The sequence below is a fragment of the Etheostoma cragini genome, chromosome 7 (genome assembly GCF_013103735.1).
Source record: "Etheostoma cragini isolate CJK2018 chromosome 7, CSU_Ecrag_1.0, whole genome shotgun sequence".
Classification (NCBI taxonomy): domain Eukaryota; kingdom Metazoa; phylum Chordata; class Actinopteri; order Perciformes; family Percidae; genus Etheostoma; species Etheostoma cragini.
In genome coordinates, this window is record NC_048413.1 from 10,743,145 (window position 1) to 10,769,429 (window position 26,285).

The following is a 26,285-nucleotide window of genomic DNA, read 5'->3' on the forward strand; positions in this document are numbered from 1 at the left end:
GACCGTCACACAAGCCCCAAGCACTGACAACAGATAACTGCAATCCCTGCTATAAAAAGACCAGCTGACATCTAATGCTTATAGATTGACACCCAACCAAACAGTTTTTTTATGATCCGACAGACAAACTATTTTGATGCAGGGAATGCACAGAAGAAACACAACACACCATTTTGGTGTCATATGACCTTTTCAGACATGCATACAGATGCCATGATGTGTTGGTGCGCATGGGCTAACAGGAACCAGGGGGCTTGGCAGAAAGTATTCACCCAGGGAAAGAGTGAAATTTGTTGTTGTCATATATATATATATATATATATATATATATATATATATATATATATATATATACTGTATGAAAAGACCCTAAAGCAAATGGCCCACTATGAGATATTGTCTTGCAGAGCATTCTCTTTCAATGCATACTGCCACCTAGGGGTCTCTTCTGGCAACATTTATCTGGGACGAGAACATCTGTTAAGATCCATACCGTACACAAAACAGCACATCATATATTTTGTAATTATTGTAAAAACCGAAACAAATGCCATATTTGTGCTGTATTTGTACTGGCATAGTGGACTCATAGGAAAGTAAACATAGACGAGGTCACAGTAAACAACACAAAAGCATGTAAATGAAAACCTTAAGAACCTTCTTACAATAAAGAGTTTTATACCATGACAAAAATACTGTTTATATACAGTATTTCACTCCAATAGGTTTTTTAAAAGGAAGCTAGCCAAAGTGAGTGAAAAAATGTGGTATTGTGATCTGATGTGAGTCCTGATGTAAGAAGCTTGTTTACCTTGTATACCTCTCTCATTCAGAAGTCTTTGCTTTCTTGTGATGTGCCGACTTGGTTTTCATGTTCTTCACAGTTCCATTTTCTTCTTTCTTAATTTTGGTTTTCTTGCATGCCGCCCTCAGTTCTTCTTCATCATTTTCCTCTTTCTTTGGCCGTTTCAGATGTTGCATTTCTTTCAGCTTTTGGAACTTCTTGAGATCAGCACAGAACAACACCTAAAACAGATAAAGACCACACAGTGGTTACAGCAGACAGACTGGAAGAGACATGACAGAAACTCCCAGAGTGACACTGACTGATAACACTCACCGACTGTGCCCAACCAGCGTAAGGACCCCACAGTTTTCTGAAAAAATCCCCTGTGAAACAATATTACATTGAACATTGGATTGTGTTTACGCTTAAATAGAACCACTATTCAGCATTTACAATCAGAATTAACATACAACTGACAGGTGGGTGAATACTAACCAATATCTCTGTGAAGTTTAGCTGTGATGCTCTTTTGTCCGTTGCCAGAAGCATAGTTGTAGTCACGTTTAGCAATCTGCCACACATGTGTGTCTATGGGTACGGCCTCTGCCTTATCCAGGGACATCAGGCATACACAGTCTGCCACCTACAGCAAGACACATCGCCTTGATTACATGTTACTGTAACAAGTTCATGAAAAATATAAGAAGCTAACCAGTTGTTTTCCTACTCTACCTTGGTGCCTACACCTGGGAGAGTACGCAGAGCATCACGGGCCATTGGATATGGGACACTGCGCAGACCTTCAAGCCACTGAAGCCCATGGGTGTCCAAAATCTGCTTTGCGCTCTGCTGAAGGAACCGAGCCCTGTATCCAAAACCGAGATCCCTGAGACACGCCTCTACACTGTTGTCTGTCAAGAGGAATGCAGAAAGACAACACAATTATGATGACAATGGCTAGTGAACATGACTCTCAGCATGGGAAATGTAGGCACTTGAAGGAAGAAATAAACACAACACAAAAGACACAGAATAAAAACATATTTGTCATAGAACCTGCAGTGAGATTTTTTTACCACTCAGCTATCAACAAAAGCACTGATCTTATCTTACTTTTATATTTCTGAGGCTGGATGGTAGTCAAGCCCATGTTTAATGTGGATTTGCAATGATAGGGAGTGGTTGTGAGGACATTTATTTCTATTCTGTAACATGACTTGAGACCTGATGCATTTGTAAACCCCGTTTTATGACACAAGTGTTTTCTTTTCCTGGTTTTAAAAGCTGCATCACAGTAAATTGATTGACTGTTCTACCTGTTCTATTGTTTGCCTTTACCCACTTAGCTCCCCTCAATATATCCAGATTACTGATAAGCATTTATAAACAATCATAAAAGCACCAATTAGTCAACTCTAGGATATCGCCGCAATATCGACATTGATGTATTTGGCCAGAGTAAAGTTATGTCATTTTCTGGAACTTACTAGACTGTTGTAACTGTTCTAACTTGCCCACTTAGTCATTATATCCACATTACTAATGATTATTTATCAAAAATCTCATTGTGTAAATATTTTGTGAAAGCACCAATAGTAAAGATAGAGTTATTTGGTCAAAAATATTGTGATATTGGATTTTCTCCATATCGCCCAGCCCTACTCACAAATAAGTATAGAATGCTTAGCAGGATAGGGAAAAGGACGCGTTTCAGCCCTGGGCTTTGCTTCGCAGTTATATATTTATTTGTGAGGTCTGAAGACTTAATTTGCCAGAGAAAGAATATAGTACCTGCAAGCGCAGACAGGGAAGGAAAGTTGTAGTAGGAGGTTTCATCCAATTGGCACAGTGGGGTGCCCAGAGCCTGACACAGTCTCTCCACCATGCCCTGGATCCGAGAGATGTGGTTGTTGGAGGTGCAAATGAAGGAAAACAGGCATTCAGTGGGGTCCTGGCGCAGCATGCGCACTCCTGGGCAGAGACCAAACAATATATTTAAGAGGCAGGGCACTACTTCCAGTAATGTCATTATAAGTGGTAGCATGCATGCACACACTGACCTGTGAAGATGTCTGCAATGCGCTTAAAGTGAGGGTCTGCTACTCCCCATTCATTGTACAGATCCAGCAGCTTCACATTCAGCTGGAAGTAGTCTCTCAGCATCTCTTCTTCCTCCTCAGTGTCCTGCACTGAGGAGACCGCCTGCTCCTCCTCTTCCTTCTTCAAAGCTCCTTTGAACCTATTCTCTGACTTGTTTTCCATTTGTAGAGACACACCAGCCCTCCTCTTCCTGTCACTTCCACCCCCCTGCCTGCTTTTTTCATAGTTTTTGTAAACGTGGTACCATAGAATGTCACCTGTTTGAGTCAAAGTCCAAACTCGTCCTCCCATCACTCCGGTCCAGTGGCCTTCTGCGGTTTCTCTCCATCTGCGGGTTGACATGCATTAAGACACATCCGCGATAAAAACTTGTATTGGTTATGTACATCAACCTCCTGTTGATCATGAGACTAACATTACATCTGAGTTAGACCAACCTACCTGAAAGATTGTCCACATGCAAGAGTGAGATCAAGACTCAGCTCCGATTTTGCACAGGCCAGAGATCTCCACATTTTTGACCCCGATGTCAATACCGCATGTTTGGCCATAACGTACCTGTTTTGATGCTAACAGTTACTCTGCTGACTGTTCAGAGGTTAAAACATGCGTATCGTTACACTGAACAACAACAGTGTCCCGACCTTATAAAACTCATCTTAGTGTGATTAGAATAGATGAAGCTTAAAACAAACCCTACACTTAAATGTAAACGGGAAGCTACAAAGTCTAAGTACAGATCTTGCTATGAGTTCATGTTTACAGCCAGTGTAAAAAAAACTTTCACGGAGTTGTTTTAGCTAGCGTTGCCATAATAATGATGGACAACAAAGACCTTACACTGTAATGCAAAGCTGTCATATTTGAAAAGAAAAAGTACAATTTAATATATTTGTAATTCGAAATGTTATTTTGTACAAATAATACGTGGTTACAGTCCTAGCTTCATGTTAATATGTATTCCAAATCACTGTACTGTCAAACTGATGCAACATTTCTCAAGTTCCGGTAGCCCCTCCCGAATAATGTCAACACAACTGATGATTGGCTCGCTCGCTCTTAGTGGGCGCTAACTTCAATAAAGCTCATTCGCGATTGGTCAATCCTATCCGTGCCCGCGCTTCTCTATTGGCTAACATTTTTGTACTCTTTTTTTTTCTTTGAGATGCACAGGAAGTTGTACCTTCCTCGCTCTCTCTCCGAGAAGGAAACTTGCGTGTGTCGGTGGCGAGTCTGAGTGGTTCCGATCGGTGGAAAAATGGCAGATACGGTGGCACTTTTCACTTCCATTGGACTCAGTGAGCTGAAAGCGAAAGAAACGCTGAAAAATGAAGCGCTGAGTTGCGCCTTGAAGGACGCAATTGTTCAGGTACGAGCATGACTGTTTTTAACGAACGGTTAAGTAAGTATATGGTCAGATGTAACTTTACCTTCCTTTTGGATACGTTTCATAACTTTTGAGTAGAGACAGGCTCGGCCACTATACTTTGATTTTCACATTCCAAAGGCTGTTTGCAGACAATCGGCCCACGGTTAAGATAATGACAATAGTAACACTTCCCTGTCTGACTGTAACACAGATCATCAGCTATTCACATACACACATTTTAAAGGACAAAACGATTCATTTTGATCTTTTCTTATTGCTTTCAAAAGGCCCAGCGAGTCCGTGGGGCATCAGGAGTAGACAAAGCCATGGGCACGTTGCTGTACAGTATGGCATCTCGCCTTAAAGACACCAACCGCCTAGCCTTCCTTTCAGACTGCATAGTTCAGGGCAAACTCACCACAGAGCTACAGCTGGCAGGTAAGTTCTGACATCTTTGACATCTTGCAAGCTGCCTGATCAAGTTCATTTCATGACAGGTATTGACATTTTCACAGGTACAGGACAGTACAGATACACTGGAATAATTGTGCACATCTCTTAGAATCAACTTTATAATTAAAAACCCACCACTGCCCACACACAAAATAAAATCTTGAATACCCAAATTCATCCAAGACACAAGGTTTAAATCATTATTTTAACATGATATGCAATTCAGTTTGGCAGTGTGCCAACAAAGTCTGGGCTACAATACATTTGATGAATATAAAATGTGCCGTAAAAAAATATCAGGACCCCACAGCCTCTGAAGGAGGCTAGGAAAGCATAAAGAGCATAGAAAAATCAGAATGGATGAGTGCTAGACTTGACATAATGGACTGTCTCAATGAATGAGATGGGTTTCTAGACATGAATGACTGGACAAAATAGGCCTCGTTCTAGAAGAGCCAGCTCTGCCCAGAATTGTTCACCGGCGATCGCCGCCCAATGCATGCTGGTTAGATTTGTGTCCAACTTGATCTCAACATGCTCTGACGTCATGCAAACGTGGGCAACGATAATCTCACGAGGTCAAGATGTCATCACCCTGATTACATTTTATATAAACATTTTGTTGTTTTTAAATTGGAGGGATTTTAATTTCTATTTGCTTGATCTAAAGGTTCCTTCTGTACAGAACACATGTAAAGTTGGTGTGGCTGATAGAGAGGTTCAGAGTGAGAGAAATTAAATCCTTTCAGATTATGGGTCATCTACAGCCTGTTTTTATTAACATAAGCAGCCGATTGTGGCTGGGTTGGTTCAGTGGTAGAGCAGGCGCACGTCTACTTCGATGTTTATGCCTCCACGCAGAGGTCCAGGGTTCAAATCCAACCTGTGACCATTTCCTGCTTGTCTTCCCCATCTCTCTACCCTTTAAAGGCGGAAAAGCCCCAAAATGATTTAAAAAACAAACAAAAAGAAAAACAAATTGCATGTAGAGCATTTTAACAGCTACTCTGACATAATAAAAACAACAGACGCTTGTGTACAAGCTGATAAATTGGTCTGATAACATTTTAATGAATCGGAACCTAACTGGGTGCCGGTGTTTCTGTGACTTCCTGTTCAGCCTGAAGGCTGCTGGACACGGCTGTAAACTGTCCAACTTGACCGCGTCTTTTTGTCCCCGCCCCTGGCTGCTACGCTTGCTCTCATCCACTTTACAGGCGAGACGCATTTCATCTCGAACAAGACTTCTGTGCCATCCTGGTCCATCAATGTCTCTTCCCTCTGTTTTTTTGCAGCTGCACTTGACTTTGTGAAGAGTCATCCTCAGGACCCCATCAACCAGAGGGAGTTTGAAGAAGCATGCGGAGTGGGCGTGGTCATAACACCGGAGCAAATTGAGGATGGAGTAAGTGCATGAGCTTACATTGGCCAGAAGTATGTCTTTCTTACCATCTTTACTGGTGCGTTCAGTGACCGTGGAATGTTGTGCAGGTTGAATCGGTGATCAAGAAGCACAAGGAACAGCTGTTAAAGGAGAGGTACCACTTCAACATGGGACTGCTGATGGGTATGATGTGTTGTAAAATATGTTTTAAACAATTACAGCTCAACGGACAGACAGAATGTCTCACTGAGCTGTTGTGTCCGTTTCAGGAGAGGCACGCTCTGCCCTTAAATGGGCTGATGGAAAGGTCGTCAAAAATGAGGTGGACATGCAGGTGGGTTTTGAAATAGAGAATATCATTAGAAGTAGTGTGTGTGTCATTTTTATTGTATTTTTGCATTTGAGGTTGTTCGGTTCTGCTCCCTGTGTACTATAAATAACTCTGACTTTGGTTTTAAAGGTCCTACACCTCTTAGGACCCAAGACCGAGGCTGACCTGGAAAAGAAACCTAAGGTAACGCACGGCACATTATTTAAAGGAATTAGTTTGACGTTTTGGAAAATATGCTTAATCGTTTTCTTCCTGTGCCAAGCCAAGAAATGGTCCGACACGTAACCTTCCCTGTTTGGCAAGAGCGAGGCTGTTTCCCCTTGCTTCCCTAGTCTTTATGCTAAGCTAAGCTAAGCTGACTGAGCTGCTGGTTTCTGGCTTCACATTTATTATGCAAATTTTCATTTCTCATTTAACTCTCTGCAAGAAAGCAAATAACCTTGTTTTATTTTCCAAAGTGTCTAGCTATTCCTTTAATCACTGCACTTACTCTTTTGGTTTCATCTGTGGTTAATGTCCAGTTGTTTTGCAGCCCCAGAAAGCTAAAGTCGCAGAAAGTGAGGTAAAAGCAAAGAAAGAGGAGTTGGGAGTGAATGGTAAGTGGCAGACTTAGTAGACGGCAGGTTAAAGTGACAGGTAGGTTGTTTGTTTGGTTCTAACTGTGGCTGTTGGTTGTTTAGGTGAGCAGATGACTGGGGAGGGAAAGTCACTTATGGAGCAGCTCAGAGGAGAAGCACTGAAGTTCCATAAACCAGGTAAGAAGGAACCACCTGAGCAATTGGATGCAGTTGCATTTCTGCTTGACGACTTTTTTTTTCTTCACCCTCCATTTAGAGCTATTTTCAAGGATTTACTTACTAAGCATGTTGCTCCTTCCATCATACAGGAGAGAACTATAAAACTGAGGGCTATGTGGTCACACCAAAAACAATGGACTTGCTGAAAAAGCACATGGAGATCATTGGTGGACAGGTACTAACTTTATATGTGTTACTGTTGGATAACTTTAAAATGATTATGTGTATTGATTTTTGTCCTTTTCATTTCAAAATTCCTTTTAGATACGTACTCGTTTTCCTCCTGAGCCCAACGGTATCCTTCACATTGGACACGCCAAAGCTATCAACTTTAATTTTGGTTATGCAAAGGTACGTGTCTTTCTCTCCTCAGTCACATAGGCTGTTTAATCCTCTCTGATGCAGCAGTATTCTTTAAGCATTGTCTCTTCTTGTAGGCAAACAATGGAATTTGTTTTTTGAGGTATGATGACACAAATCCAGAGAAAGAGGAGGAGAAATACTTCACTGGGATCAAGGACATGGTGGAGTGGCTTGGTGAGCTTGACTCTGTTGATTGAAGCCTTTTGTGGTCTGATGAAAGCTTCAGGTACACTCTACAAGCATTTACGTTTCTTATCAATATTCCGGTATTCCCCAGGCTACGAACCTCATGCTGTCACGCATGCATCCGACAACTTTCAGCAACTCTACGACCTCGCTGTGGATTTAATTTGCAGGTGGGTGTCCGGACCATGTGCACATGTTGATCAATGTGCACAAGCCAGTAGATGATGTTGGATTTGTTTCTTTGTCTGCCTTCAGGGGTCACGCGTACGTGTGTCACCAGAAAGGGGAGGAACTGAAGGGCCATAACGTTCCTCCATCCCCCTGGAGAGACCGACCCATTGAGGAGTCGCTGGTGTTGTTTGAGAGGATGAAGAAGGGGCTGTTTGCTGAGGGAGAGGCTACGCTCAGGATGAAGATGGTCATGGAGGACGGGAAGATGGACCCTGTGGCATACCGAATCAAATACACGCCACACCATCGGACAGGAGATGAATGGTACGAGAACACAAACTGCTGTACTTTTCAGACCAGGTATTTTCATTTAAATACATTTGTTCACTCAAGACAAGCTGCGTTTTGATTTTACACATGTGTCTTCTCTTTCTCTGCAGGTGCATCTACCCCACTTACGACTACACCCACTGTCTGTGTGACTCCATTGAAAACATCACACACTCCCTCTGTACCAAAGAGTTTCAGGCCAGGTACTCATAAATTCTTTGGTGATCTGTCATAGCTGGAAACACATATGCAATGTTATGTTCACCGTCCTTTTTGGTTTGTGACAGGCGTTCATCATATTACTGGCTGTGTAACGCTCTGGATGTGTACTGCCCAGTTCAGTGGGAATATGGGCGCTTGAACCTCACCTACACTGTTGTGTCAAAGAGGAAAATCATCAGACTGGTAGAGACTGGTGTTGTCAGGTAAAATAGCCATTTGTTTCCAATCTTTTAAAGATTTATATTTACTTTTTATATGACATTGTTAGAAGGATGAGTATTTGCCCTACTACTATTCTGTACTTCGCTATACTGATAGTTATTAAGCAAAATACGTATCAGCCACAAGTGACCGTCCAACATTTGTCAATGTTATTATAAAACTTGTGCCTGGAACCCTGGTCTTATGTTACCCTATGTATAAATGATTTGTACAATTTTACAAATGTACAATTTTACATTTTCACTAAAGCCCCTTTTAGATATGCCGCTCTTTAATTTAAATGTCAGGGCTTCTAGGATAATGGAAATAAATGAATCCATACAATATTGTGAGTAGACATTGCCCTTAAATCATTCAATTTTACAGCAGTTTATGTACACAGTTTCTATATATATATACCAACTACTGAAAATAGGATATACAAAAAGGCCTACTAATTATATTATAACTAGAGATTATTTCAATTATATTGCACAAGCACATGGCTCTTCCTGTCTATGTCAAAAGACCAATTTAATAGCAATGTTATGAACTCCATGTCTAAACAGGCCTTAAGTTTATTAAAAGATATAACCACTAATTGTAATAACAACACAGATGTCTTGCAACAGATAGATAAGTCAAACATCATGAGTGATTTCAAACAATATATGCTTCTCACTGTGATTTGGTGTGCAATAATTTAATCCCACCAGCTGTCTTCCTGCTACATAGAATCTGTCTGGTAACTTTAGAAGGTATCTTTTTTTAATTCCAGAGACTGGGACGATCCCCGACTCTTCACTCTGACCGCTCTGAGGAGAAGAGGTTTCCCAGCAGAGGCAATTAACAACTTCTGTGCTCGGGTATGCAGAATAAACGGAAGGATGAATGGTTTGTTGGAGGAAGTAGTAATTAAACACATGATGACGGTGCTGTAATGATATGTTGCATCTGTCGGCAGGTCGGAGTCACAGTTTCTCAGACGACAACAGAGCCCCACCTTCTGGAATCGTGTGTGAGGGAAGTGCTGAACGACACGGCACCCAGAGCCATGGCTGTGTTGGAACCACTTAAAGTCACCATAACTAACCTCCCTGAGAACTCAAAGGTTTGTGCATGACTTACATAAACCGATATAACATACGTGAGTGCTCCCTGAGGACTTGTAATACCCTCTATATTCTGTCTTTTGCATGATATTTAAAGCCACCGGTTCTGAATATTCCTGCTTTTGTGCTTTTCTGTCTCAGTCAGAAGTACGAGTGCCAGACTTTCCTGCAAACGAGGCCAAGGGCAGCCACACCGTCCCATTTACACGTACAATCTTCATTGAACAGAGCGACTTCAGAGAGGTCAAAGAGAAAAACAAAATACCCTCACAGTATAAGTAGCATACTTTGTACAATGTTTGCAATGCGGACAGAGGATAATGATGGACTCCTCTCCTTCTGCAGGTATTGGAAAAGGGTTACAAGCGTTTGACCCCGGAACAGCCTGTAGGTCTGAGGCACGCTGGGTATGTCATCTCTGTCCAGAAGGTCATCAAGGTAAGACTCCAGATATTTGCACGTGTGTGTGTGTGTGCGCGATTTTGAATCGCTTTGGGTAAAAGCACTATTCAACTAACAGCTTGTTTTTCTGCAGTCCAACTAATGTTGCAACTAAACGTGCAATCTTGGTATCATACACTCTTAGCAGTGTTTGCTTCCCTCGGTGGATGTCTTGACTTCCTGGTCCACGTCCTGCTGAAATCTCCTTTGTTTCTCAGGACACTCAGGGTAAAGTGGTTGAACTGGAGGTGAGCTGTTGCAATTCTGAGACCGCAGAGAAACCAAAGGCCTTTATCCACTGGGTCAGCCAGCCATTGGTGTGTGAAGTGCGTCTTTATGAAAGACTGTAAGTCAGAAAAAAACCACTCTGTCATTCACAATCGATATTCCATGTAGAAAACTCACTTACCCAAAACGTCTCACTGTCTTCGTAGATTCCTGCACAAACATCCAGAGGATCCGTCTGAAGTGCCCAATGGCTTCCTGAGTGACATCAATCCTGTGAGTACCTCTGCACTCCTGTGGCAGAAGGCCTGATTAAATCAACTGAGATTTTTCAACAGGCGTAGTGATTTGTTAATGTGTTTCCTTTTTTGTCATTTAGAATTCCCTGCATGTGATCAGCAGTGCCTTAGTGGATACCTCAGTAAAGGGAGCAAAAGTTTTTGACAAATTCCAGTTTGAGAGAGTCGGCTACTTCTCCCTGGACCCCAACAGCACTGCAGACAAGGTACATCAACCTTGACCAACATTTGAAACGGTTTATTTACTGGTTATATTACAAATGCTTTAACAATATTTTAGTTTATTGGAGAAATTATTATTATATCTACTGTGGTTTAACATTTTTGTAATGAAGTGTGACTGTAATCTTTCTTTTACTGCAGCTCGTCTTCAACAGAACAGTCACCCTCAAAGAAGACCCTGGGAAGATCTAATTGACAGAGATCCAGCTGCTTCCCATGACCCCACAGATACATGTCCAAGTTGTTTGCATCAATTAATGTATAAGACCAGCAAGGGCACAAACTGCTCAAGTTGAGATCGACTCAGAAAAGATACCGTAATAATTACATGTCCATATTATATTACAAACTGCATTTCTCTTTCATGGATCTTTCTTGCTAAACTTGAAAAATATAACTGCATTTTTTAATTGTCTGCTGCGAAAACAAAATTACTGCAGTATCACTTTGCGCAATCTCAACCTTGGCCACTCAGTGTCAGAGTCCTCTTGACTCTTTTTTTCTATATCTGCTGCAATAATATTCAGCTACAGTGTTTCTTCTTTGTGGAGTGGATGCAACTCTGATCATTGCTCAACAAGGACGACATGCATGTTATTGTAATATTTGCTGAAACTGGTGTTACACAGGAGATGCTCTCAAATGGCATGCGGGACTTTCTTACAAAGGCGGTAGATCCTTGCCAAACTATAATGTGTTTTTAGACTCAGAGGGGTGAACATGGGTAATTTTGACACGTGACAAGAATACAAAATATAAAATAAAAAAAAATGCAATGTCTCTTTGTTAATATTCTGAATTTTCTGAAGCTGATATTAATATTCTCCAACCAGTGATATTTTACTATTAGAATCAAATGAATGAATTTGTTTATGATGATATTTTGGGTATGATTTTTGTTTACACAATATTCAATCTAGGGGTGGGTGACCGTAATAGTGATTACCTGAAGGTAAGTCTAATAAGTTAAGTAATCAGGACAATGTTGCTTAACTGTAACCAAGAATACAAGATATGCAAGCTTATTATGCTATAACAAAACACACGCAGTCCCAGGCTAATCATGATAATAAAATATTTTGCAACCTCAGATTCTGCAGCTGATTTGGCGGTTGTGTTAAATAACTGCTTTTTCAATTACAGCAGCTAAACAATGGAATGCTATCCCTACAAGTAGAGACGGATGATGTTGTCATGAGGTCTGATAATGCCTCTAAATGTTTGCAAACTGGTCTGTCCTACAGGAGTATTTAATAATGTTATACATGCATTATATACACCCCCAGGGACAGGGACTGCAGATGGAAATTAGCATTGTGCTATATCTGGTGTAATGCATTTATTATTTAACTATTTTAATAGGCCTACTATAATTGCCTGTTTAAAATGAACCAGACTTGTAAAGATAAAACATGTTAAAGGTTGCTTTATGGATATTAATCCGTAAAAGAGAAAGATGTAGCCTGTTTTCTGATTTTCCAATAAGCAATAGAAAGTTAAAATAAATACGCAAGCAGATATTTGGTCCAAACAAGAGCAGTGTGGGAAATGCAAAACCCGCTGAAATGTTGTGCGTGGGAATTAACCCTCAACTGCGCATATCTTCTTGAGCACCACCCAAATATTTAGCGCATCTGTTTGACACTACCTTAAAAGATTCAGAAGCTAGTGAACCACTAGGAGCGTCTGTCTGGCAAAACTGTGTTTTAAGGTGGACCGACATCTACCTAATCTTGACGGCTACTTTGCCTGTGTGTGTCGCCTTTAACGGACCATCCTGCAAGCCCCAGTTACCGCGATGAGAAAATTTGGAAATACCGCGATAGCACGACATCATTACAACTCGCTTGCCTATTGGTCGGAGCCGAGAACTGTTGTAAGATGGCGCCCAGCGAAATATGAGTATTTGTGAAAAAGAAAAACTACATCCGACCATCCAACGAAAATAAAGAATAAAGCAGTCATAGAGAAACGCCATTAGCACTTCGCAACCCTGCTCGTCGGAAAAGGAGCGCAGTTTTGAGGGCAGAGAAGCGCTTGTGGGCGGCTCGAACCTCGGCCCGTTTAAGGAAGAGAGGTAGCTAGCTAACGCGCCTGCTAACGTTAGCTTGCTAGCTTTGGCATATCAGAAAAATATAGCTAGTATGTGTAACGTTACGGATAAGAGAGTCGACAGTTTCCGGTGCTTTCTGTTCATGCACAACCTGCTACGTAGCTAGCTATTGTGTTGTTTGTGTACACGGTCGCATTATTACACTTTGCCAAAAACAGCTGTAGCTAGCTAGATATTATTTGCAAACAACGCGGCTAGTTAATGTTAGCTGTACACCTGGCTAACCTAGCCTGTTGTGTAATCAGCTGTTATATTAGCAGTTATAGAGCAATTCCAGTATGCACATTGTTTCCGGATTGTTGTGCAAAACTAGCACGTTCTCATTTTGTAGCAGTTTCCATCTCTGCTTTGAAAACTGCATCGGATTTGGAAAGTGGCCGCGCTTTTGTCCCTGCTCGTACACAGTCAGATAGATTTAACCCTTTCGTATTACCATCTGTCTGGTGCCACTGAACACCGCTCTGTTCAGTTTGTAAACACTATAAAGTCTCAACTGATGTCAGCACAGCGTTTCTGTCCGTTTGTTGTTCCATCAATAACCATGTTGTCTCCTTACTTGTCAAATGCGTTTTAGTCTTACACGTTTTGACAGAGCTATTGTGATTTTATTCATGGTCAGTCTTTGGTGATACAGATATAGAATGTAGAGACTAATTAACTAATTTAAAACACTCCAAATGATGCCTTTCCTCAGATCCCTACTATAGAAGAAGACTCTGTCAGCGGCAATGAATAACTCCCTGGATGGGACAGGCTCCTATGAGGAGCTTGTGAGACAGAAAGCTCGGAGCATCCCTCAGCATCGCATGAAGGAGTTCCTAGAGTCTTTGGCCAGCAAAGGCCCAGATGCCCTGCAGGAGTTCAGCCAGCAGGGCGGAGATACTACGCCCACCACCACCACTATGGTCTACCAACAAGAAGCTAACTGCATCTACACAGACAGCACAGAGGTGGCAGGGTCATTGTTGGAGCTGGCTTGTCCGGTAATTTAGCACACTAAATAGTCACAAAGCAGTCTGTTAAAGAGCTCTGTTCTTGAAATGAAGCTCTCTGACAGAAACTTTTTCTAATGCAGGTTCAGGTGCAGGTCCAGACGCAGCAGCAACAGATACAGGAGTCTCAGCAACAGTCTGTACAACAGAATACAGAGCAGCAGATAGTGCAGGTTTGAACTTTTTATTATACCTTTTTTTTTTTGTGTTTATCACACATGCCCTTTTCAATTTAATCCTTGGTCCACTAAATTTGGCCTATTAATTCTATTTTAGGTGCAGATCCAGGGTCAGCAGCAAGGTCAGATGCTGGGTCAGGTCCTCCAAGTACCCTCTGGCTCCCATCAACAGCTCCAAGGTGTGACTACTGCACAGCTGATTCAGCCAGGGGAACTCACCGAGGAGCAGCACCAACAGGTGCACATAAGCACACACACACACACCCACATACAATCCACATTATGGCAGAATTGCAAATTTTGTCATTAGTCAGTCAGAATGTTTTTCTTACCATTTATCATCTTCCTCTCATGTGTTTTAGCTGCAAGCCCAATTGGTGGCAGCTGTTGCAGGAGGACAACATATTCAAATCCAGACAGTCGGGGCCCTTTCTCCCACCCAGCAGCAGGACAATATTGAGAGGAGGGTACTGGGAACCACTGTTGCCACATCCCAGGGAGCAGGTGTCCTCCAGCCAGCCAAGAAGCGTAAGGTTGACATGCCCATCACTGTATCCTATGCCCTGCCTGGCCAGCAAGTAGCAACAGTCCTTGCTATCCCTCAGGGACAGGGACAGCAGCAAAGTTACGTGTCCTTGCGGCCAGACCTCCTAACTGTGGACAGCTCCCACCTTTACAGTGCTACAGGCACTATCACCAGTCCCACAGGGGAGACCTGGACAATCCCTGTTTATTCTGCTCCTGCTGGTTCCGGAGGCCGTGAGCAGGTCACGCACATTGCAATTCCCCAGGAGGCCTATGGAACAGTGCAGGTTACAGGGCCAAACACTACAACAATGACTACAATGCCAACACAAGTTACTGTTGAAAATGACAAGCTGAAAAGTCAAAGTCAGACAGTGCAGGCCGTTTCCAGCATAACAAGCTCCGGGGGAATGGGAGGCCAGGAAGAAGTGGTGCACACACTAGCTGCAAACACACTGTTCCCTGCCCAGCTGATGAATGGAAACATCCACATCCCAGTGGCAGTACAGGGCTATTCCAATGCTACACAGTCTCTTATCTGGGATCCACAGCAGCAGGTGCTGCACACACAGGGGCTGTCAGGGCAGGATGCACAGCAGCTGCAGGTGCTCACACAGGTGTTGCTATGTTTTGCATGCTTTTCTTTGTGGCAAGATACAAATATTGTCATATATTTCTTGTTCGCACGAGGTAACATTGTTGGTGTGTTTGTGCAGGGTCAGACAGTGGTAGCAGAGGTAGATGGACAAGGTCAGCAACAAGTGCATGTGCAGGAGCTGCTGCTGCCCGCCACTCTGAAGCCAGAGGAGGGGCTGGAGGTGTGGCAGCTGTGGGCTCAGCGGAAAAACGCGGAGTTGGAAAAATCGGATAACAACAAACTTGCCCCAATTGGCCGTAAGTGCATATACACAACGTTTGTTATAGTGTACAAGATTTTGTTGTTGATGATGCACATTTGTACTCCCATTATCTCTACTCTGTCAAACCAATGACTGAATTATGTGTGTGTTTTAGGACGCCAGGCGCTGCGTTTCCAGGAGGACTTGGTGTCATGTGCTGTAGCCGAGCTCTGCATGGGTCTCTCCTTGATGACAACAGAGGCTCGTGGGTTGGAAGGGGAGTCTTATGAGGCTGATGTTCTCTACTATGTATTTCTGTGTATACAAAAAGTAAGTTCATTACACACACACACACACACACACACTTCCTTCTATCTCTGTGGGTACTTAGTTTTGATATGGAAACACTGTTTGACCACAGTCATCTTTCTCCAATTTTCCCTGCAGTATCTGTTTGATAATGGTCGTGTGGATGACGTTTTCTCAGATCAGTACTACACCCGCTTCGCTCACAGTCTGCACCAGATCCTGGAGCCTTGGAGACAATCTATTCATCCGCTAGGTGTGGACAAAAGTCGTTTTCCAAAGATTTAGTGTGGACTTGCAATGCTTGTTACTCTGCAATCACATTAATGTTTTATCGACTAATATGATCTCAGATACAGTTGGGGTTGGGTACAAAGACCCGGTCCTAATACGTCCCCGGTGCCTCAATGACGGGTATTTACCAGACCAAATAGCAACAAGGATTTTGGTGCCTCATTTTGGTGCAGCTTTGATGCCTGTCCTGCTTTCTGATGCTCCGAAACGGACAAGGCAACTGGAGCATCCCTGCATGTCATGCTAGTTATTCGGTTCAGGCGCCGTTTTCAAAAAGTATAATTTTAGCACTGATATTGGAAAAAATCCAAATGATACTCAACCTTAGAGTAGAGTTTAGATTTTCTGCAGGGTTGGGCCAATATTTTACTTTGATTATGTTGCTGACTTGATCTCTTGTCCATTATTCGGCTGAGGGATGGGGCTAGGGTTGAGGTTTTTTTTTTTTACGTTTCTTAATTTGGATCCATTTGCGATCCATTCTGCATAAACAAACAACGCAGTTTACGTGCTTTGTCCTTGTTGCATTATTCATCAAGATAATTCCAAACAGATTTCTTTAGTTCTAACAACTCAAAATTGTCGTTGAGAACGTCGGTTATAACAGCCCACGTATTGAAAAATTGTAAATCAGGCTCGGGCTCATAATTACAGTTAATGTGAGAGGACAGCTCGGACACAATGTGCTCGGGTTGGGTCGGGCTTGATCTTTTTTATTGGGCCTGATCTAAGCTCTATCCTAGATACACTGCAAAATAGTAAATACACAAGCCTGCTGTGTTAGGGGTGTCACCAATCAATTTTTCTCCCCCATCCTATCTGTTTGTATTTTCCTAAATAATAAAGCTGAACACAAGTGTAGGACAGCACGGGCTAACATTAAAGTATTAAGACAATATTGTCTTTAATGGTTTTTGTTTGTAAAGTATCCCATGAGTGTCAGTCTTTGAAGTTTTTTTTAGTAGAAAGGTCTTCATAATCTGCTCTTGGATTCCCCTGCCAGGTTATATTATCCCCAGTCATGTAACAGAGGAGATGCTGTGGGAATGTAAACAGCTGGGAGCTCACTCTCCCTCTACGCTGCTCACAACTCTGATGTTCTTCAACACCAAGTGAGTTCAACTGCGTATGCAGTCATCACAATCCGTCTCATTGACATGCAGTCATATTGTGTGATACATACAGTACCTCACAAATAATTTCCAACCCACATTTCAGCAAAACAAGACACGAGCTGTGGTTCTTTCTCCCCTCTGACCCAATATGGCTACAAATCAACACTAACTGACCAAATCAGTTAATTTATATACTGTATATCTTTAACAGGTATTTTCACCTGAAGACAGTGGATCAGCATCTAAAAGTGGCATTTTCTAAGGTCCTGAGACACACCAGAAAGAGTCCCAACAACCCCAAAGACAAGAGCACCAGCATCCGATACCTAAAGTCAACAGAGAGGTTTATAGGACAGAAAGGTAAGAGCGCACATGATTTGGATTTGTGCTGTCATCTCTGAGAGGGGACCTCTTTTTAAGAATAAATAATCTGTCTGTACATTTTTCTTTGTTTAGTCACAGATGATATGTACTCAGAGCAGCTGGAGGACCCAGAGAACCCACTGCGATGTCCCATCAAGCTCTATGATTTCTACCTCTTCAAATGGTAAATATAGGGGTTTATCAGGAAACTTAACTTTAGGTGTAAACATGTTTTTATGAAATGGAATAAGGATCCAATATGTCAGCAAAATGAAACTATGGGTAACTGGTAAAAATGCTTCTTTGTATGACCATTTAGTTTTTTTTTTTCTCTGACCAATGTTAGGGTTATGGTTATCTATTCATGATGAGAGCCAGATTTTCTCTTTTGAGTTGCTGCCGCGGCCTAAATAAAGCTCTTGCTTGTTATTGGCATGTGTTGACACATTTCACTCAAATGTTCAAGTGGTTAAACTTGTGAAAACACTTGCTAGGCAACTGACAAAACCTGAACGCTTTATAATTATAATATCCTCAAAATGGTTAATGATTTTGATGTTTTCTGCCTCTTAACAATTGCCTGAGCAACTGACTTCTTTGGTTTAAGCTGTCTTTAAAAATGTCAGCATCCTGCACAACGATTGATGATGACTGATTGACAGAAAGTGAATCAACTATTTTGATAATCGATTCATTGTCGCAGTTAACCTTTCAAACCAAAATGCCAGCCATTCACTAGTTCTTGCTCATCCTGTGATGTTTTGCTGCTTTTCTATGTTTTACATCATTGTAAATTGTAGATTTTTTTGTGGGTTTGGGCTGTTGGTCATACAAAATAATCAATTTAAGAAGTCATCTTAGGCAGTTAGAAATTGTAATCAGCAGTTCTTCACAATCGTTTTTTCATAGTGTACATTGGCACAACACAAACCATCAATGGAGTATATAATTGCCAAATCCATAATGGACATAATTGTTCGTTGCAGCCCTAATCTCAATAGGGCAAATGGAATGATGGCCACCGCAGGAAATGCCATACTAATTGGATATGACAGCCCACTTTTACACTGATTATCTTACTCTGTGTCAGACAAAGACTACTTAAGGTCCTACAACCATTTTTAATTTTCCTGAAAAAAATGATGTTCATATCTTGACTGTAGACAACGAGGTTGATGTTTTACAAGCTTTTATATAAAATAAATCCAGACGGAAAATGAACTGTAAAAATGGCCTCAGGGCCCAGAAGGTTAATATAATTTTATTATAGGCGGTGACGGGCAAATCTGGTAAATAAGCGCATCTTGAAAATGTGCTAACAATGTGTTCTCTGTGTCTGTCAGTCCGCAGAGTGCTAAAGGTCGCAACGACACCTTCTACCTGACTCCTGAGCCCGTGGTGGCGCCGAACAGCCCCATCTGGTACTCTACTCAACCAATCCCAAAAGAACAGCTGGAGCAGATGCTTGCCCGCATCCTCGTCATCCGTGAAATCCAGGAAGCCACCAACATGGCGGAGAGCGTGCACTAGTTGGACCGGAGGAGACCAATAAATGGACTAGGCCCTTCTCTCTACACCCAGCCTTTGATTGCTCATAATCAGTAGTTTTCTATTCTCTCACACCCTCTTTTGGTCTTTAACGGTGGCATGTATATGTTTATATTCATTATGTGTCAGCATATCTATTCATAGACTGTACATACAACCAATACAGATAATTTGTCCTGTTGATGGCAATCTCTTAACCTAAACACCTAGTTTTGTTTTCTTATTTTTATTTGGCCAAAGGATGTAGTGTCTAATCTTTTTATTGGACCTGAACTCTAATTTATATGTTTTAACTGTTGGTTCTCCTTACCAATTGTATGGAATTTTCCTTTCCCGTTTTGTTTTAATCTGTAATATATTTCATATATATTTTCACTGGGGTTAGCCTGCGCAATGCTGCTTTTTATAGACATCCCTTTTTGTTGCTCTTCTTCCCTTCATCTGCCTTGGTCTCTTATAAGTGTCACAGTAAAAACCACCTTGGTACTAATATTAAGACTGCATTTAGTACCCAAACAGGAAAAAAAAAGCTCATTTTCAGTTTTTTTTAAATTTCACACGTGGATACACCGCACTCTGGAGATGGCTTGTTAGTTATTGCTACATGCTTGCTGTTGGACTGTCTCAGCAGCATTCAATTCCATCAGGACACAGACTTTATTGCAATACAGTGACGCCACTCAACCTGCAGCTACTAGCACTTGCCAGATGGTGGAGATGTGGCAGAGGGGAGCGGAGGATGCTGACTGCTGCTGGATCCGCCTTTCTCCTGTCCATCACAGACCCTAAAACTCTCCCCGAAGTGGGATCTATTGTATCATACATGTTTATTACATGACAGATGAAAGACTATAAAGTGGGCTTAGCCCTTTATGTTCTTTTATGTATAAAACTCATAGCTCCTTCATGTACTGTAATGGGTTTCAGTCATTTAAGGAGAATGGCAGTGCCTGTGTGTTTTTGAAACATGACCCTTTTTGTACAGCCACTATACCATGTGTCGGCCTTTCTAGCAAGTATGCTATCAGTTCTGCACACGCGTCCTTAGAAGTGTGTGCTATTAAAGGATGCACAATGATTTTTCACACAAAGAAAAACTAAATAAAAGTCATCTAGTAACAGAACTTCATCAATAGTTGAGGCAAAACAAAGTTCAAAAATAAACATTTTGTACATTTGGTAGCTGGACAAAATGTACAATGTACAATCATATTTACATGTATATGTATGCAAAAGGAGAAGCTGCTTGTTCTCATGAATCTCATAGTAGAGGAACAGGTTTGACCTAACTGGCAGGTTACTCCCTTTATTTTTCCTTCTGGTTCACAACTGCTCTGTCTCAGGTTTCTTCACCAGCATGTATGTGCATGTCCAGCCAGTTCTTCACCTGCTATTACTTCACCTGCTATTATTGTCATACAGCGCGCACAGCCTTATTTCTGCAGTGTCCTTCCTTTTTAGGTGCCTGTATGAAGGCATGCATAATAATTTTAGTCTTGAATGTTTTTGTATTATCAGCTTTACAGTTTGTAAATTCAGGGAGCGTGTGAGCCTGGATTAAACAGTGATGAGGAAGGCAGTAACCTCCTCAGTAGCATCCCAGGGTTCAAAATCTGCTGGAATGTGTTCTGTGGTTGGTGTGATGGAACTGTGTGCCGATGATGGCGATGTCTCCTCCCTGAACGGCCCAGGAAGCTATGGGGTTGATCTTGACTTTGCTGGTTAGTTTTTGAACTGGCTCCCTGAACTTGTGGCCTGCTGGGGAAACAGAAGCTGCCTAATTACAAAATGTCATCTTACTTTACAATGTCCAAACTGAATTTAGTGTGCGTGGTGATTACTGGGAGCTCATTTATGTATTCTCACCATGGTGATGTTCCTCCACTGAGCCAGTGTAGCAGACAATGATGAACAAATATGTACTGCTCCTGAGTAAACACAAAGGAATGAGCAGGTAATGAGGATCTCATGTTTGGGATGAAACAGGAGAGCACAGTGTTCATGAGGATCTGTCAGTGGCATCATAAGAAAACAATGGAATACATATTTCACTAAATATTTAGCAATTATGAAACCAAGCAGTGGTGGAAAATAATTAGAGTATAATTTGGAGGTACTGTTTTTGTACTTCTCGAGTATATACATTTTCTGCTGCTATGTAACAATTATACATAGTTTCCTTAATTAAGAGAATAAGCTCATGATCAGCATATGTAAGAAATAGTTTATTTGATGATTGATATCAGTCATAATTCATAATTCCAGCCGCTTAGCTGAGCATGCTTAGCATAAAGACAGGAAACAAGGAGAGCTGTTTCTGGTCTTTATGCTAAGCTAAGCTACAGGCCGCTGGCTGTAGCTTTATACTTACCTTTGTGGTATGAGGGTAACAATCTTGTCATCCAACTCTTCACAAGAAAGAAGTCTACCACTCAGAGTATGAAATTATTCCTTAAAACTACCAAACACAGACCGGAGACAATTTGCTGATATATCACTTACTTTATTTTCAATGCAAAGACTTTCTTTGCAATAAAGTAGGCCTACGTTTTCATCGTGGTATAAATACTTTGCAACGTTCTTTTACAACTGAGTGAACTTGCTAGAAACTAGAAAAATGCTTAGTGAACATCACATTTTACACATGTCTGATGACCATGTCCAGGTGAGCAGCTGTAGTAAGTACGTTTACCAACTACAACTTTGAGATACTTATACTTTACTTGAGTACTTTTTATAATTATATACTTATACTCCACTAGAGAAAAATATTGTACTAATTCCACCAGATTTACCTAACTGCTGTAGTTTGTTACTTTTTGAAATTATTAGAAAACATTTTAACTTATAAAATATAAAGCGTTATTAAACTGTAGATTAAACAGCCCAGAGATGTATAAAATATAAAATTAGCTTTACCTATCTGCATGAGTACTTTGAGTTGTGATACTTTAAGTGCAGTTTACTGCTAATACTTTTGTACTTTTACTTACCACTCTTCATTTTAACCCCAACCGGTTCGTCAGACACCTCCTACCAAGAGCCTGGGTCTGTCCGTGGTTTGTTGCTTGCTCTGGAGGAAACTACTAGAACTGTTGGGTCCTTGTAAATTATGGAGTATGGCCTAGACCTACTCTATCTGTAAAGTGTTTCGAGATAAAGTTTGTTATGATTTGATACTATATGTTGAATTGAATTGAACTTAAGTTAAACTTTAAGCGCAAGACATTTGCTGGTAAGCGAGTACTTTTTTAAACTTTGTTTTAGCTTTTTCGCTGCATGTGAGTGTCATAACTGGACTGACCAGTGTTTGGACCATCCACATTCGATGTAGCCGTAGATCCTCCACAGCACCCCGGATATCAGGCCGGATGCCCCTCGCACACAGCTGCATCAGCCACAACAACGTCACAAACGTCCCTGAGCGCCCAACACCTGCACTGAAACACACAAAAAGCGTATTGACGGGAAACACTGTCTCGTCTTGTGGTACATCTGAACGATAAACCTCTGGAAGCTCTACAGGATAAATACACATAAATGCACATTTTTTTAACATGGAGAAAAGAGTTTTCCTGAAGGAGAGGGTTAGGGTTAGGGCTGGAGGTCAGAGGTCACACCTGCAGTGCACCACAGCCGGCCCCAAGAGTGGAATAGCTTTCAATTCCTGCCGCACATGCTCAGTGAAGGCACACAGTGAGGATATATCTTTCGGGATGCCCCGGTCCGGCCAGGCAGGGTAGTAGTACTGTGTGATTGTCCTGACTGTTGGACAAGCTCTCTGAAACACAAACACTTCCCTTCATTCCAAACACAAGGACATCTTCTTGGATTGATTACTGGTGCTGTCGGTGCACAAAGAAGTCAACAGCAGCAGTTTAAAGGTAACAAAGAGGATGATTGATGTTTATTTTGCTCACCTGTCTGAGGTGAATGGTGGTGATAAAATAATCTGGACCTTGTTTGCGGGTCACTGTCGTCACTTGGATCAGTCCATGTTCAACAGTGCATCGTTCTAGAGGCCAATACCTATCACACAGCACCTGAACAGATAGATAATCTGTATAATAATAAAATAATGATAAAATGACACACACACACACACACGCTGAGTATGTCTTTCTCACTATGTCCTTGTGTCTCAGAGCTGTCACCATGACGATTATCCTGACGTTTTGCTCCCACACCATCCTCCAGAAGTCAGCCGTGGTGTTGTGCAAAGGACCCTGGGTGCAGATGAAGTCTCTTTCTGAGCCTCCACCCTGAATACAGACACACAGTCATTAACAGAAGTAAACAGACAGGTGTTTAAGCAGACAGAGTAATGATAATGACAAAATAAAGTTGGCTGAGTTCTTACAGGCACAAAATTTGCGTTGATGTAGTCAGTGTGTGGTTGGGAGTTTTGGACTGACAGCCTGACGCGACAGTGGTCATCTATAAGCAGATGGAAAGTAGCAGACAAAGAAAAGTATCATACATTTCCACAAATAGGCTACTTGCTGTAACCTGTTGTAGTATAGTCTTGCACCTACATGGCAGTATGTAGGGGTATCTGTTCTTTTCTCTGTTGGCCTTTGAGTCCCCTGCTCGGGTGGGGAGGTTTTTGCCAACGTCATCTAGCTCCTTCACAGAGCCAAAAACATTAGCACACATGACAGACACTTTTAGCTTCACAAAGTCTACTTCAAGTTAAAAAAAACACATACTATTTACCTCAAACTCCTGTTTAAAGCCCCTGTTGTCATTGGCTGCCAGTGCCTGGCATTGCAAATTTAACTCCGCCAGAATTTGCGCCCTTGGGAACGTTTGCGCCCTGTGAGACATGGTTGTGTTACATTAAACCTTTTTTAGATCATTTATGCACACAGAAAATATGGATAAGTTTGGTTTTATTCTATACTTTTCCAATTGTCAATTACTTCCTTCTAATACAGTACGTATTCACTGTGTGGCCAAATCTTGATAGCCTATATCTTATTTATTTAGGTTATCAAAAACGCACTAATAAGCCACATCTTTGTACTGGCTGATGTGTTACTACATTAAAATAAACATGAGTGCTGTGTATATTTAAGGTGATCCCACATTCACCATCCCGCTGTCATAAATACTCACCAGTGCACCAAATTTGCAGCTGGAAATAGTCTCCAGTAAATGTATTTGAACACTTTCTAAAATCCACAATGCACAGCTGTGTTTGGAAATGATTTAGCCTTTTCATTAAATGGAAGTAAACACTCAGTTGCCAGTTTATTATGTAGCTTGCTAAAACTAATGTGACCATTTAAAATAAAAAGATAATCATCTTCAGTAATGAGCTCAAGGCTGAGTGCCAAAGACAGGGTAATTATAGAAGATATAAAAGGGGTGAAATGATAGGATTTGTTGAAAATAGCAAAAATATAGAAAACTATCAGCTGTATCCTTTAAGCATATTACAAGCATGCTGCACGGAATTTTGTCCTTACCTCATGTCGTCTTGCCTCGTACCCCGTACTTTAAATAGAAATTTAGCTGGAACTTGGGATGTTAAATGATGCCTAGATCATTTTAGTGTTGAAGCTGCAAAAAAGATTCCAAACCATATCATAAATTCACTTTCATCAATTTAAATCAATGTATCAATGATAGATGGATGAAGCAAACTGAATCTGAACAGCTTATGGAAGTGTACAGCTCTTGTTTTCCCCTCCCCCTTGCTGGTTAAATGTTTTCCTCCTGAACAGAGGTATGTGACACCAGAGAAAAACACTTACAACACACAATGTTGATGTGTGAGAGCGGCTGTATCATACATGTTATGAAGTTAGGTGCTTTTACAAATGCACTGCATTTAGTTATGCCCTGAGGTAGCTGAGTCCAGCTTTTTATTACTGTATCAAATCAATAATATTATACATTCCTATCTAACAATACTTCTCCAAACTATAGTAGAAAGGCACACCTAACGAACGCAGCCCTACATTCACACGGCACAATAGTTAAACTGACTCGACGAGGTAGAAAACCTGCTCCAACAAGTTCTTAACCCCAAACACTGACAGCAGAAGTGCAAAACAGAAAGTCCCAACAGCTTCAGTATGTTTTTTTTTTACAGGATTACCTTTCCAACTGAGCCTCTGCTAAATGTTGAAGAAAAAAAGAGCAGGACTACTTTATTCCAAGTCATCTTAAGGTTGTCTGGTTTTAATGATTCTCTCTGACCCTGTGTGTGTGTGTGTGTGTGTGTGTCTGTGTCTCTCTCAGGGGAGGAGGAAGTGTGATGGGTACAGACAGTGGGTGGAGAGAGGAATACTAAACCTCTGGGAAGGATGTCAGTATGTGATGGCCTCAGCTATTCTTTGTACATTTAGCTATTGAGCCATTCAAAGCGCTTTGAAAACAAAATATCCCTGTAACTGAAGCCATGTGAGACTGGAGCTCATGATTGTTTATATTCTAACTTAAGATTTGACTTTACCAAATTGTTGTCTTGTTTAACACATGTCTACGGTCTTTGAAAGGCTCCCAGCTAACATGTTGCACCAGTCTGTAGATATATACAAAATATTGTTTTAATGGCACAAAGCTATGAATTGCAGCATGTTTAATCACTTCAAAACAGATGATAATTTGGGCCAGAATTCCTGCTTTATCAATTTCATTATGACTTTATGCTTTATGTTATTTTACTTTATGTTAAATCCTTGCAGTGTTGTTTTAATCTTGTAAATCACATGTCATTTTTGTCATTATTATTATTTACATTTCATGCTTCTTTATACTTCTACTTTACTACATCTTGAAAGCCAATATTGTAGTTTTTACTCCAGTACATTTATATGACAGCTTTAATTTCTTTGCAGATTTATACTATGAATAGAAATTATAGATCAAATAATAACTTATGATATGTAAAGTAATTCAAATTTGCTCCACTTTTGCAAGCTGCAACATGAAAGTGAACACATGAATGTATCAATAATTTGAATCCTAAAATATTATATTTATTATTATTATGAAATGAGACATCCTA

At 41.2% G+C, this 26,285-nt stretch overlaps 4 protein-coding genes across 12 annotated transcripts; 2 read left to right on the forward strand and 2 right to left on the reverse strand.

Annotated features, from left to right (window-relative positions):
• Nucleotides 1-509: 509 nt before the first annotated feature.
• ogg1 (8-oxoguanine DNA glycosylase) lies at nucleotides 510-3,885 on the reverse strand. Its single transcript, XM_034876308.1, has 7 exons — nucleotides 3,329-3,885; nucleotides 2,848-3,215; nucleotides 2,579-2,758; nucleotides 1,520-1,698; nucleotides 1,283-1,430; nucleotides 1,121-1,170; nucleotides 510-1,026 (listed from the first exon to the last, which is right to left on the reverse strand). Exons 1-7 carry the CDS (start codon nucleotides 3,436-3,438, stop codon nucleotides 826-828), a joined length of 1,236 nt encoding a protein of 411 aa, XP_034732199.1. The 5' UTR covers nucleotides 3,439-3,885; the 3' UTR covers nucleotides 510-825.
• A 152-nt stretch (nucleotides 3,886-4,037) lies between these two features.
• On the forward strand, nucleotides 4,038-11,773 carry qars1 (glutaminyl-tRNA synthetase 1). Its single transcript, XM_034876486.1, has 23 exons — nucleotides 4,038-4,256; nucleotides 4,544-4,694; nucleotides 6,005-6,114; nucleotides 6,201-6,276; nucleotides 6,363-6,427; nucleotides 6,554-6,607; nucleotides 6,957-7,020; nucleotides 7,105-7,179; nucleotides 7,311-7,396; nucleotides 7,486-7,572; nucleotides 7,659-7,758; nucleotides 7,862-7,940; nucleotides 8,026-8,265; nucleotides 8,382-8,474; nucleotides 8,559-8,696; nucleotides 9,473-9,560; nucleotides 9,659-9,805; nucleotides 9,948-10,049; nucleotides 10,152-10,244; nucleotides 10,466-10,593; nucleotides 10,682-10,748; nucleotides 10,852-10,977; nucleotides 11,135-11,773. The coding sequence occupies exons 1-23, from the start codon at nucleotides 4,146-4,148 to the stop codon at nucleotides 11,183-11,185; spliced, it is 2,331 nt and encodes a 776-aa protein (XP_034732377.1). The 5' UTR covers nucleotides 4,038-4,145; the 3' UTR covers nucleotides 11,186-11,773.
• A 1,050-nt stretch (nucleotides 11,774-12,823) lies between these two features.
• On the forward strand, nucleotides 12,824-20,255 carry LOC117947510 (glutamine-rich protein 1-like). 2 transcript variants are annotated; one of them, XM_034876487.1, is made up of 12 exons: nucleotides 12,824-13,070; nucleotides 13,801-14,089; nucleotides 14,182-14,271; nucleotides 14,375-14,515; nucleotides 14,640-15,419; nucleotides 15,519-15,696; nucleotides 15,817-15,971; nucleotides 16,089-16,203; nucleotides 17,245-17,353; nucleotides 17,568-17,716; nucleotides 17,813-17,903; nucleotides 19,063-20,255. In XM_034876487.1, exons 2-12 carry the CDS (start codon nucleotides 13,835-13,837, stop codon nucleotides 19,247-19,249), a joined length of 2,250 nt encoding a protein of 749 aa, XP_034732378.1. In that variant the 5' UTR covers nucleotides 12,824-13,070; nucleotides 13,801-13,834; the 3' UTR covers nucleotides 19,250-20,255. The 2 variants fall into 2 exon arrangements, with proteins under 2 accessions (XP_034732378.1, XP_034732379.1); XM_034876488.1 differs by having other exon boundaries at nucleotides 14,640-15,407.
• On the reverse strand, nucleotides 20,078-25,529 carry LOC117947511 (receptor-type tyrosine-protein phosphatase V-like). 8 transcript variants are annotated; one of them, XM_034876493.1, is made up of 12 exons: nucleotides 25,374-25,507; nucleotides 24,945-24,988; nucleotides 24,739-24,832; nucleotides 23,984-24,083; nucleotides 23,803-23,893; nucleotides 23,628-23,704; nucleotides 23,395-23,529; nucleotides 23,188-23,310; nucleotides 22,888-23,048; nucleotides 22,572-22,707; nucleotides 21,134-21,195; nucleotides 20,078-21,025 (listed from the first exon to the last, which is right to left on the reverse strand). In XM_034876493.1, the coding sequence occupies exons 3-12, from the start codon at nucleotides 24,741-24,743 to the stop codon at nucleotides 20,803-20,805; spliced, it is 1,113 nt and encodes a 370-aa protein (XP_034732384.1). In that variant the 5' UTR covers nucleotides 24,744-24,832; nucleotides 24,945-24,988; nucleotides 25,374-25,507; the 3' UTR covers nucleotides 20,078-20,802. The 8 variants fall into 8 exon arrangements, 6 of the variants coding, with proteins under 6 accessions (XP_034732384.1, XP_034732385.1, XP_034732380.1 ...); XM_034876494.1 differs by lacking the exon at nucleotides 24,945-24,988 and having other exon boundaries at nucleotides 20,078-21,022; nucleotides 25,374-25,528; XM_034876489.1 differs by lacking the exon at nucleotides 24,945-24,988 and having other exon boundaries at nucleotides 25,374-25,528.
• Nucleotides 25,530-26,285: the final 756 nt, after the last annotated feature.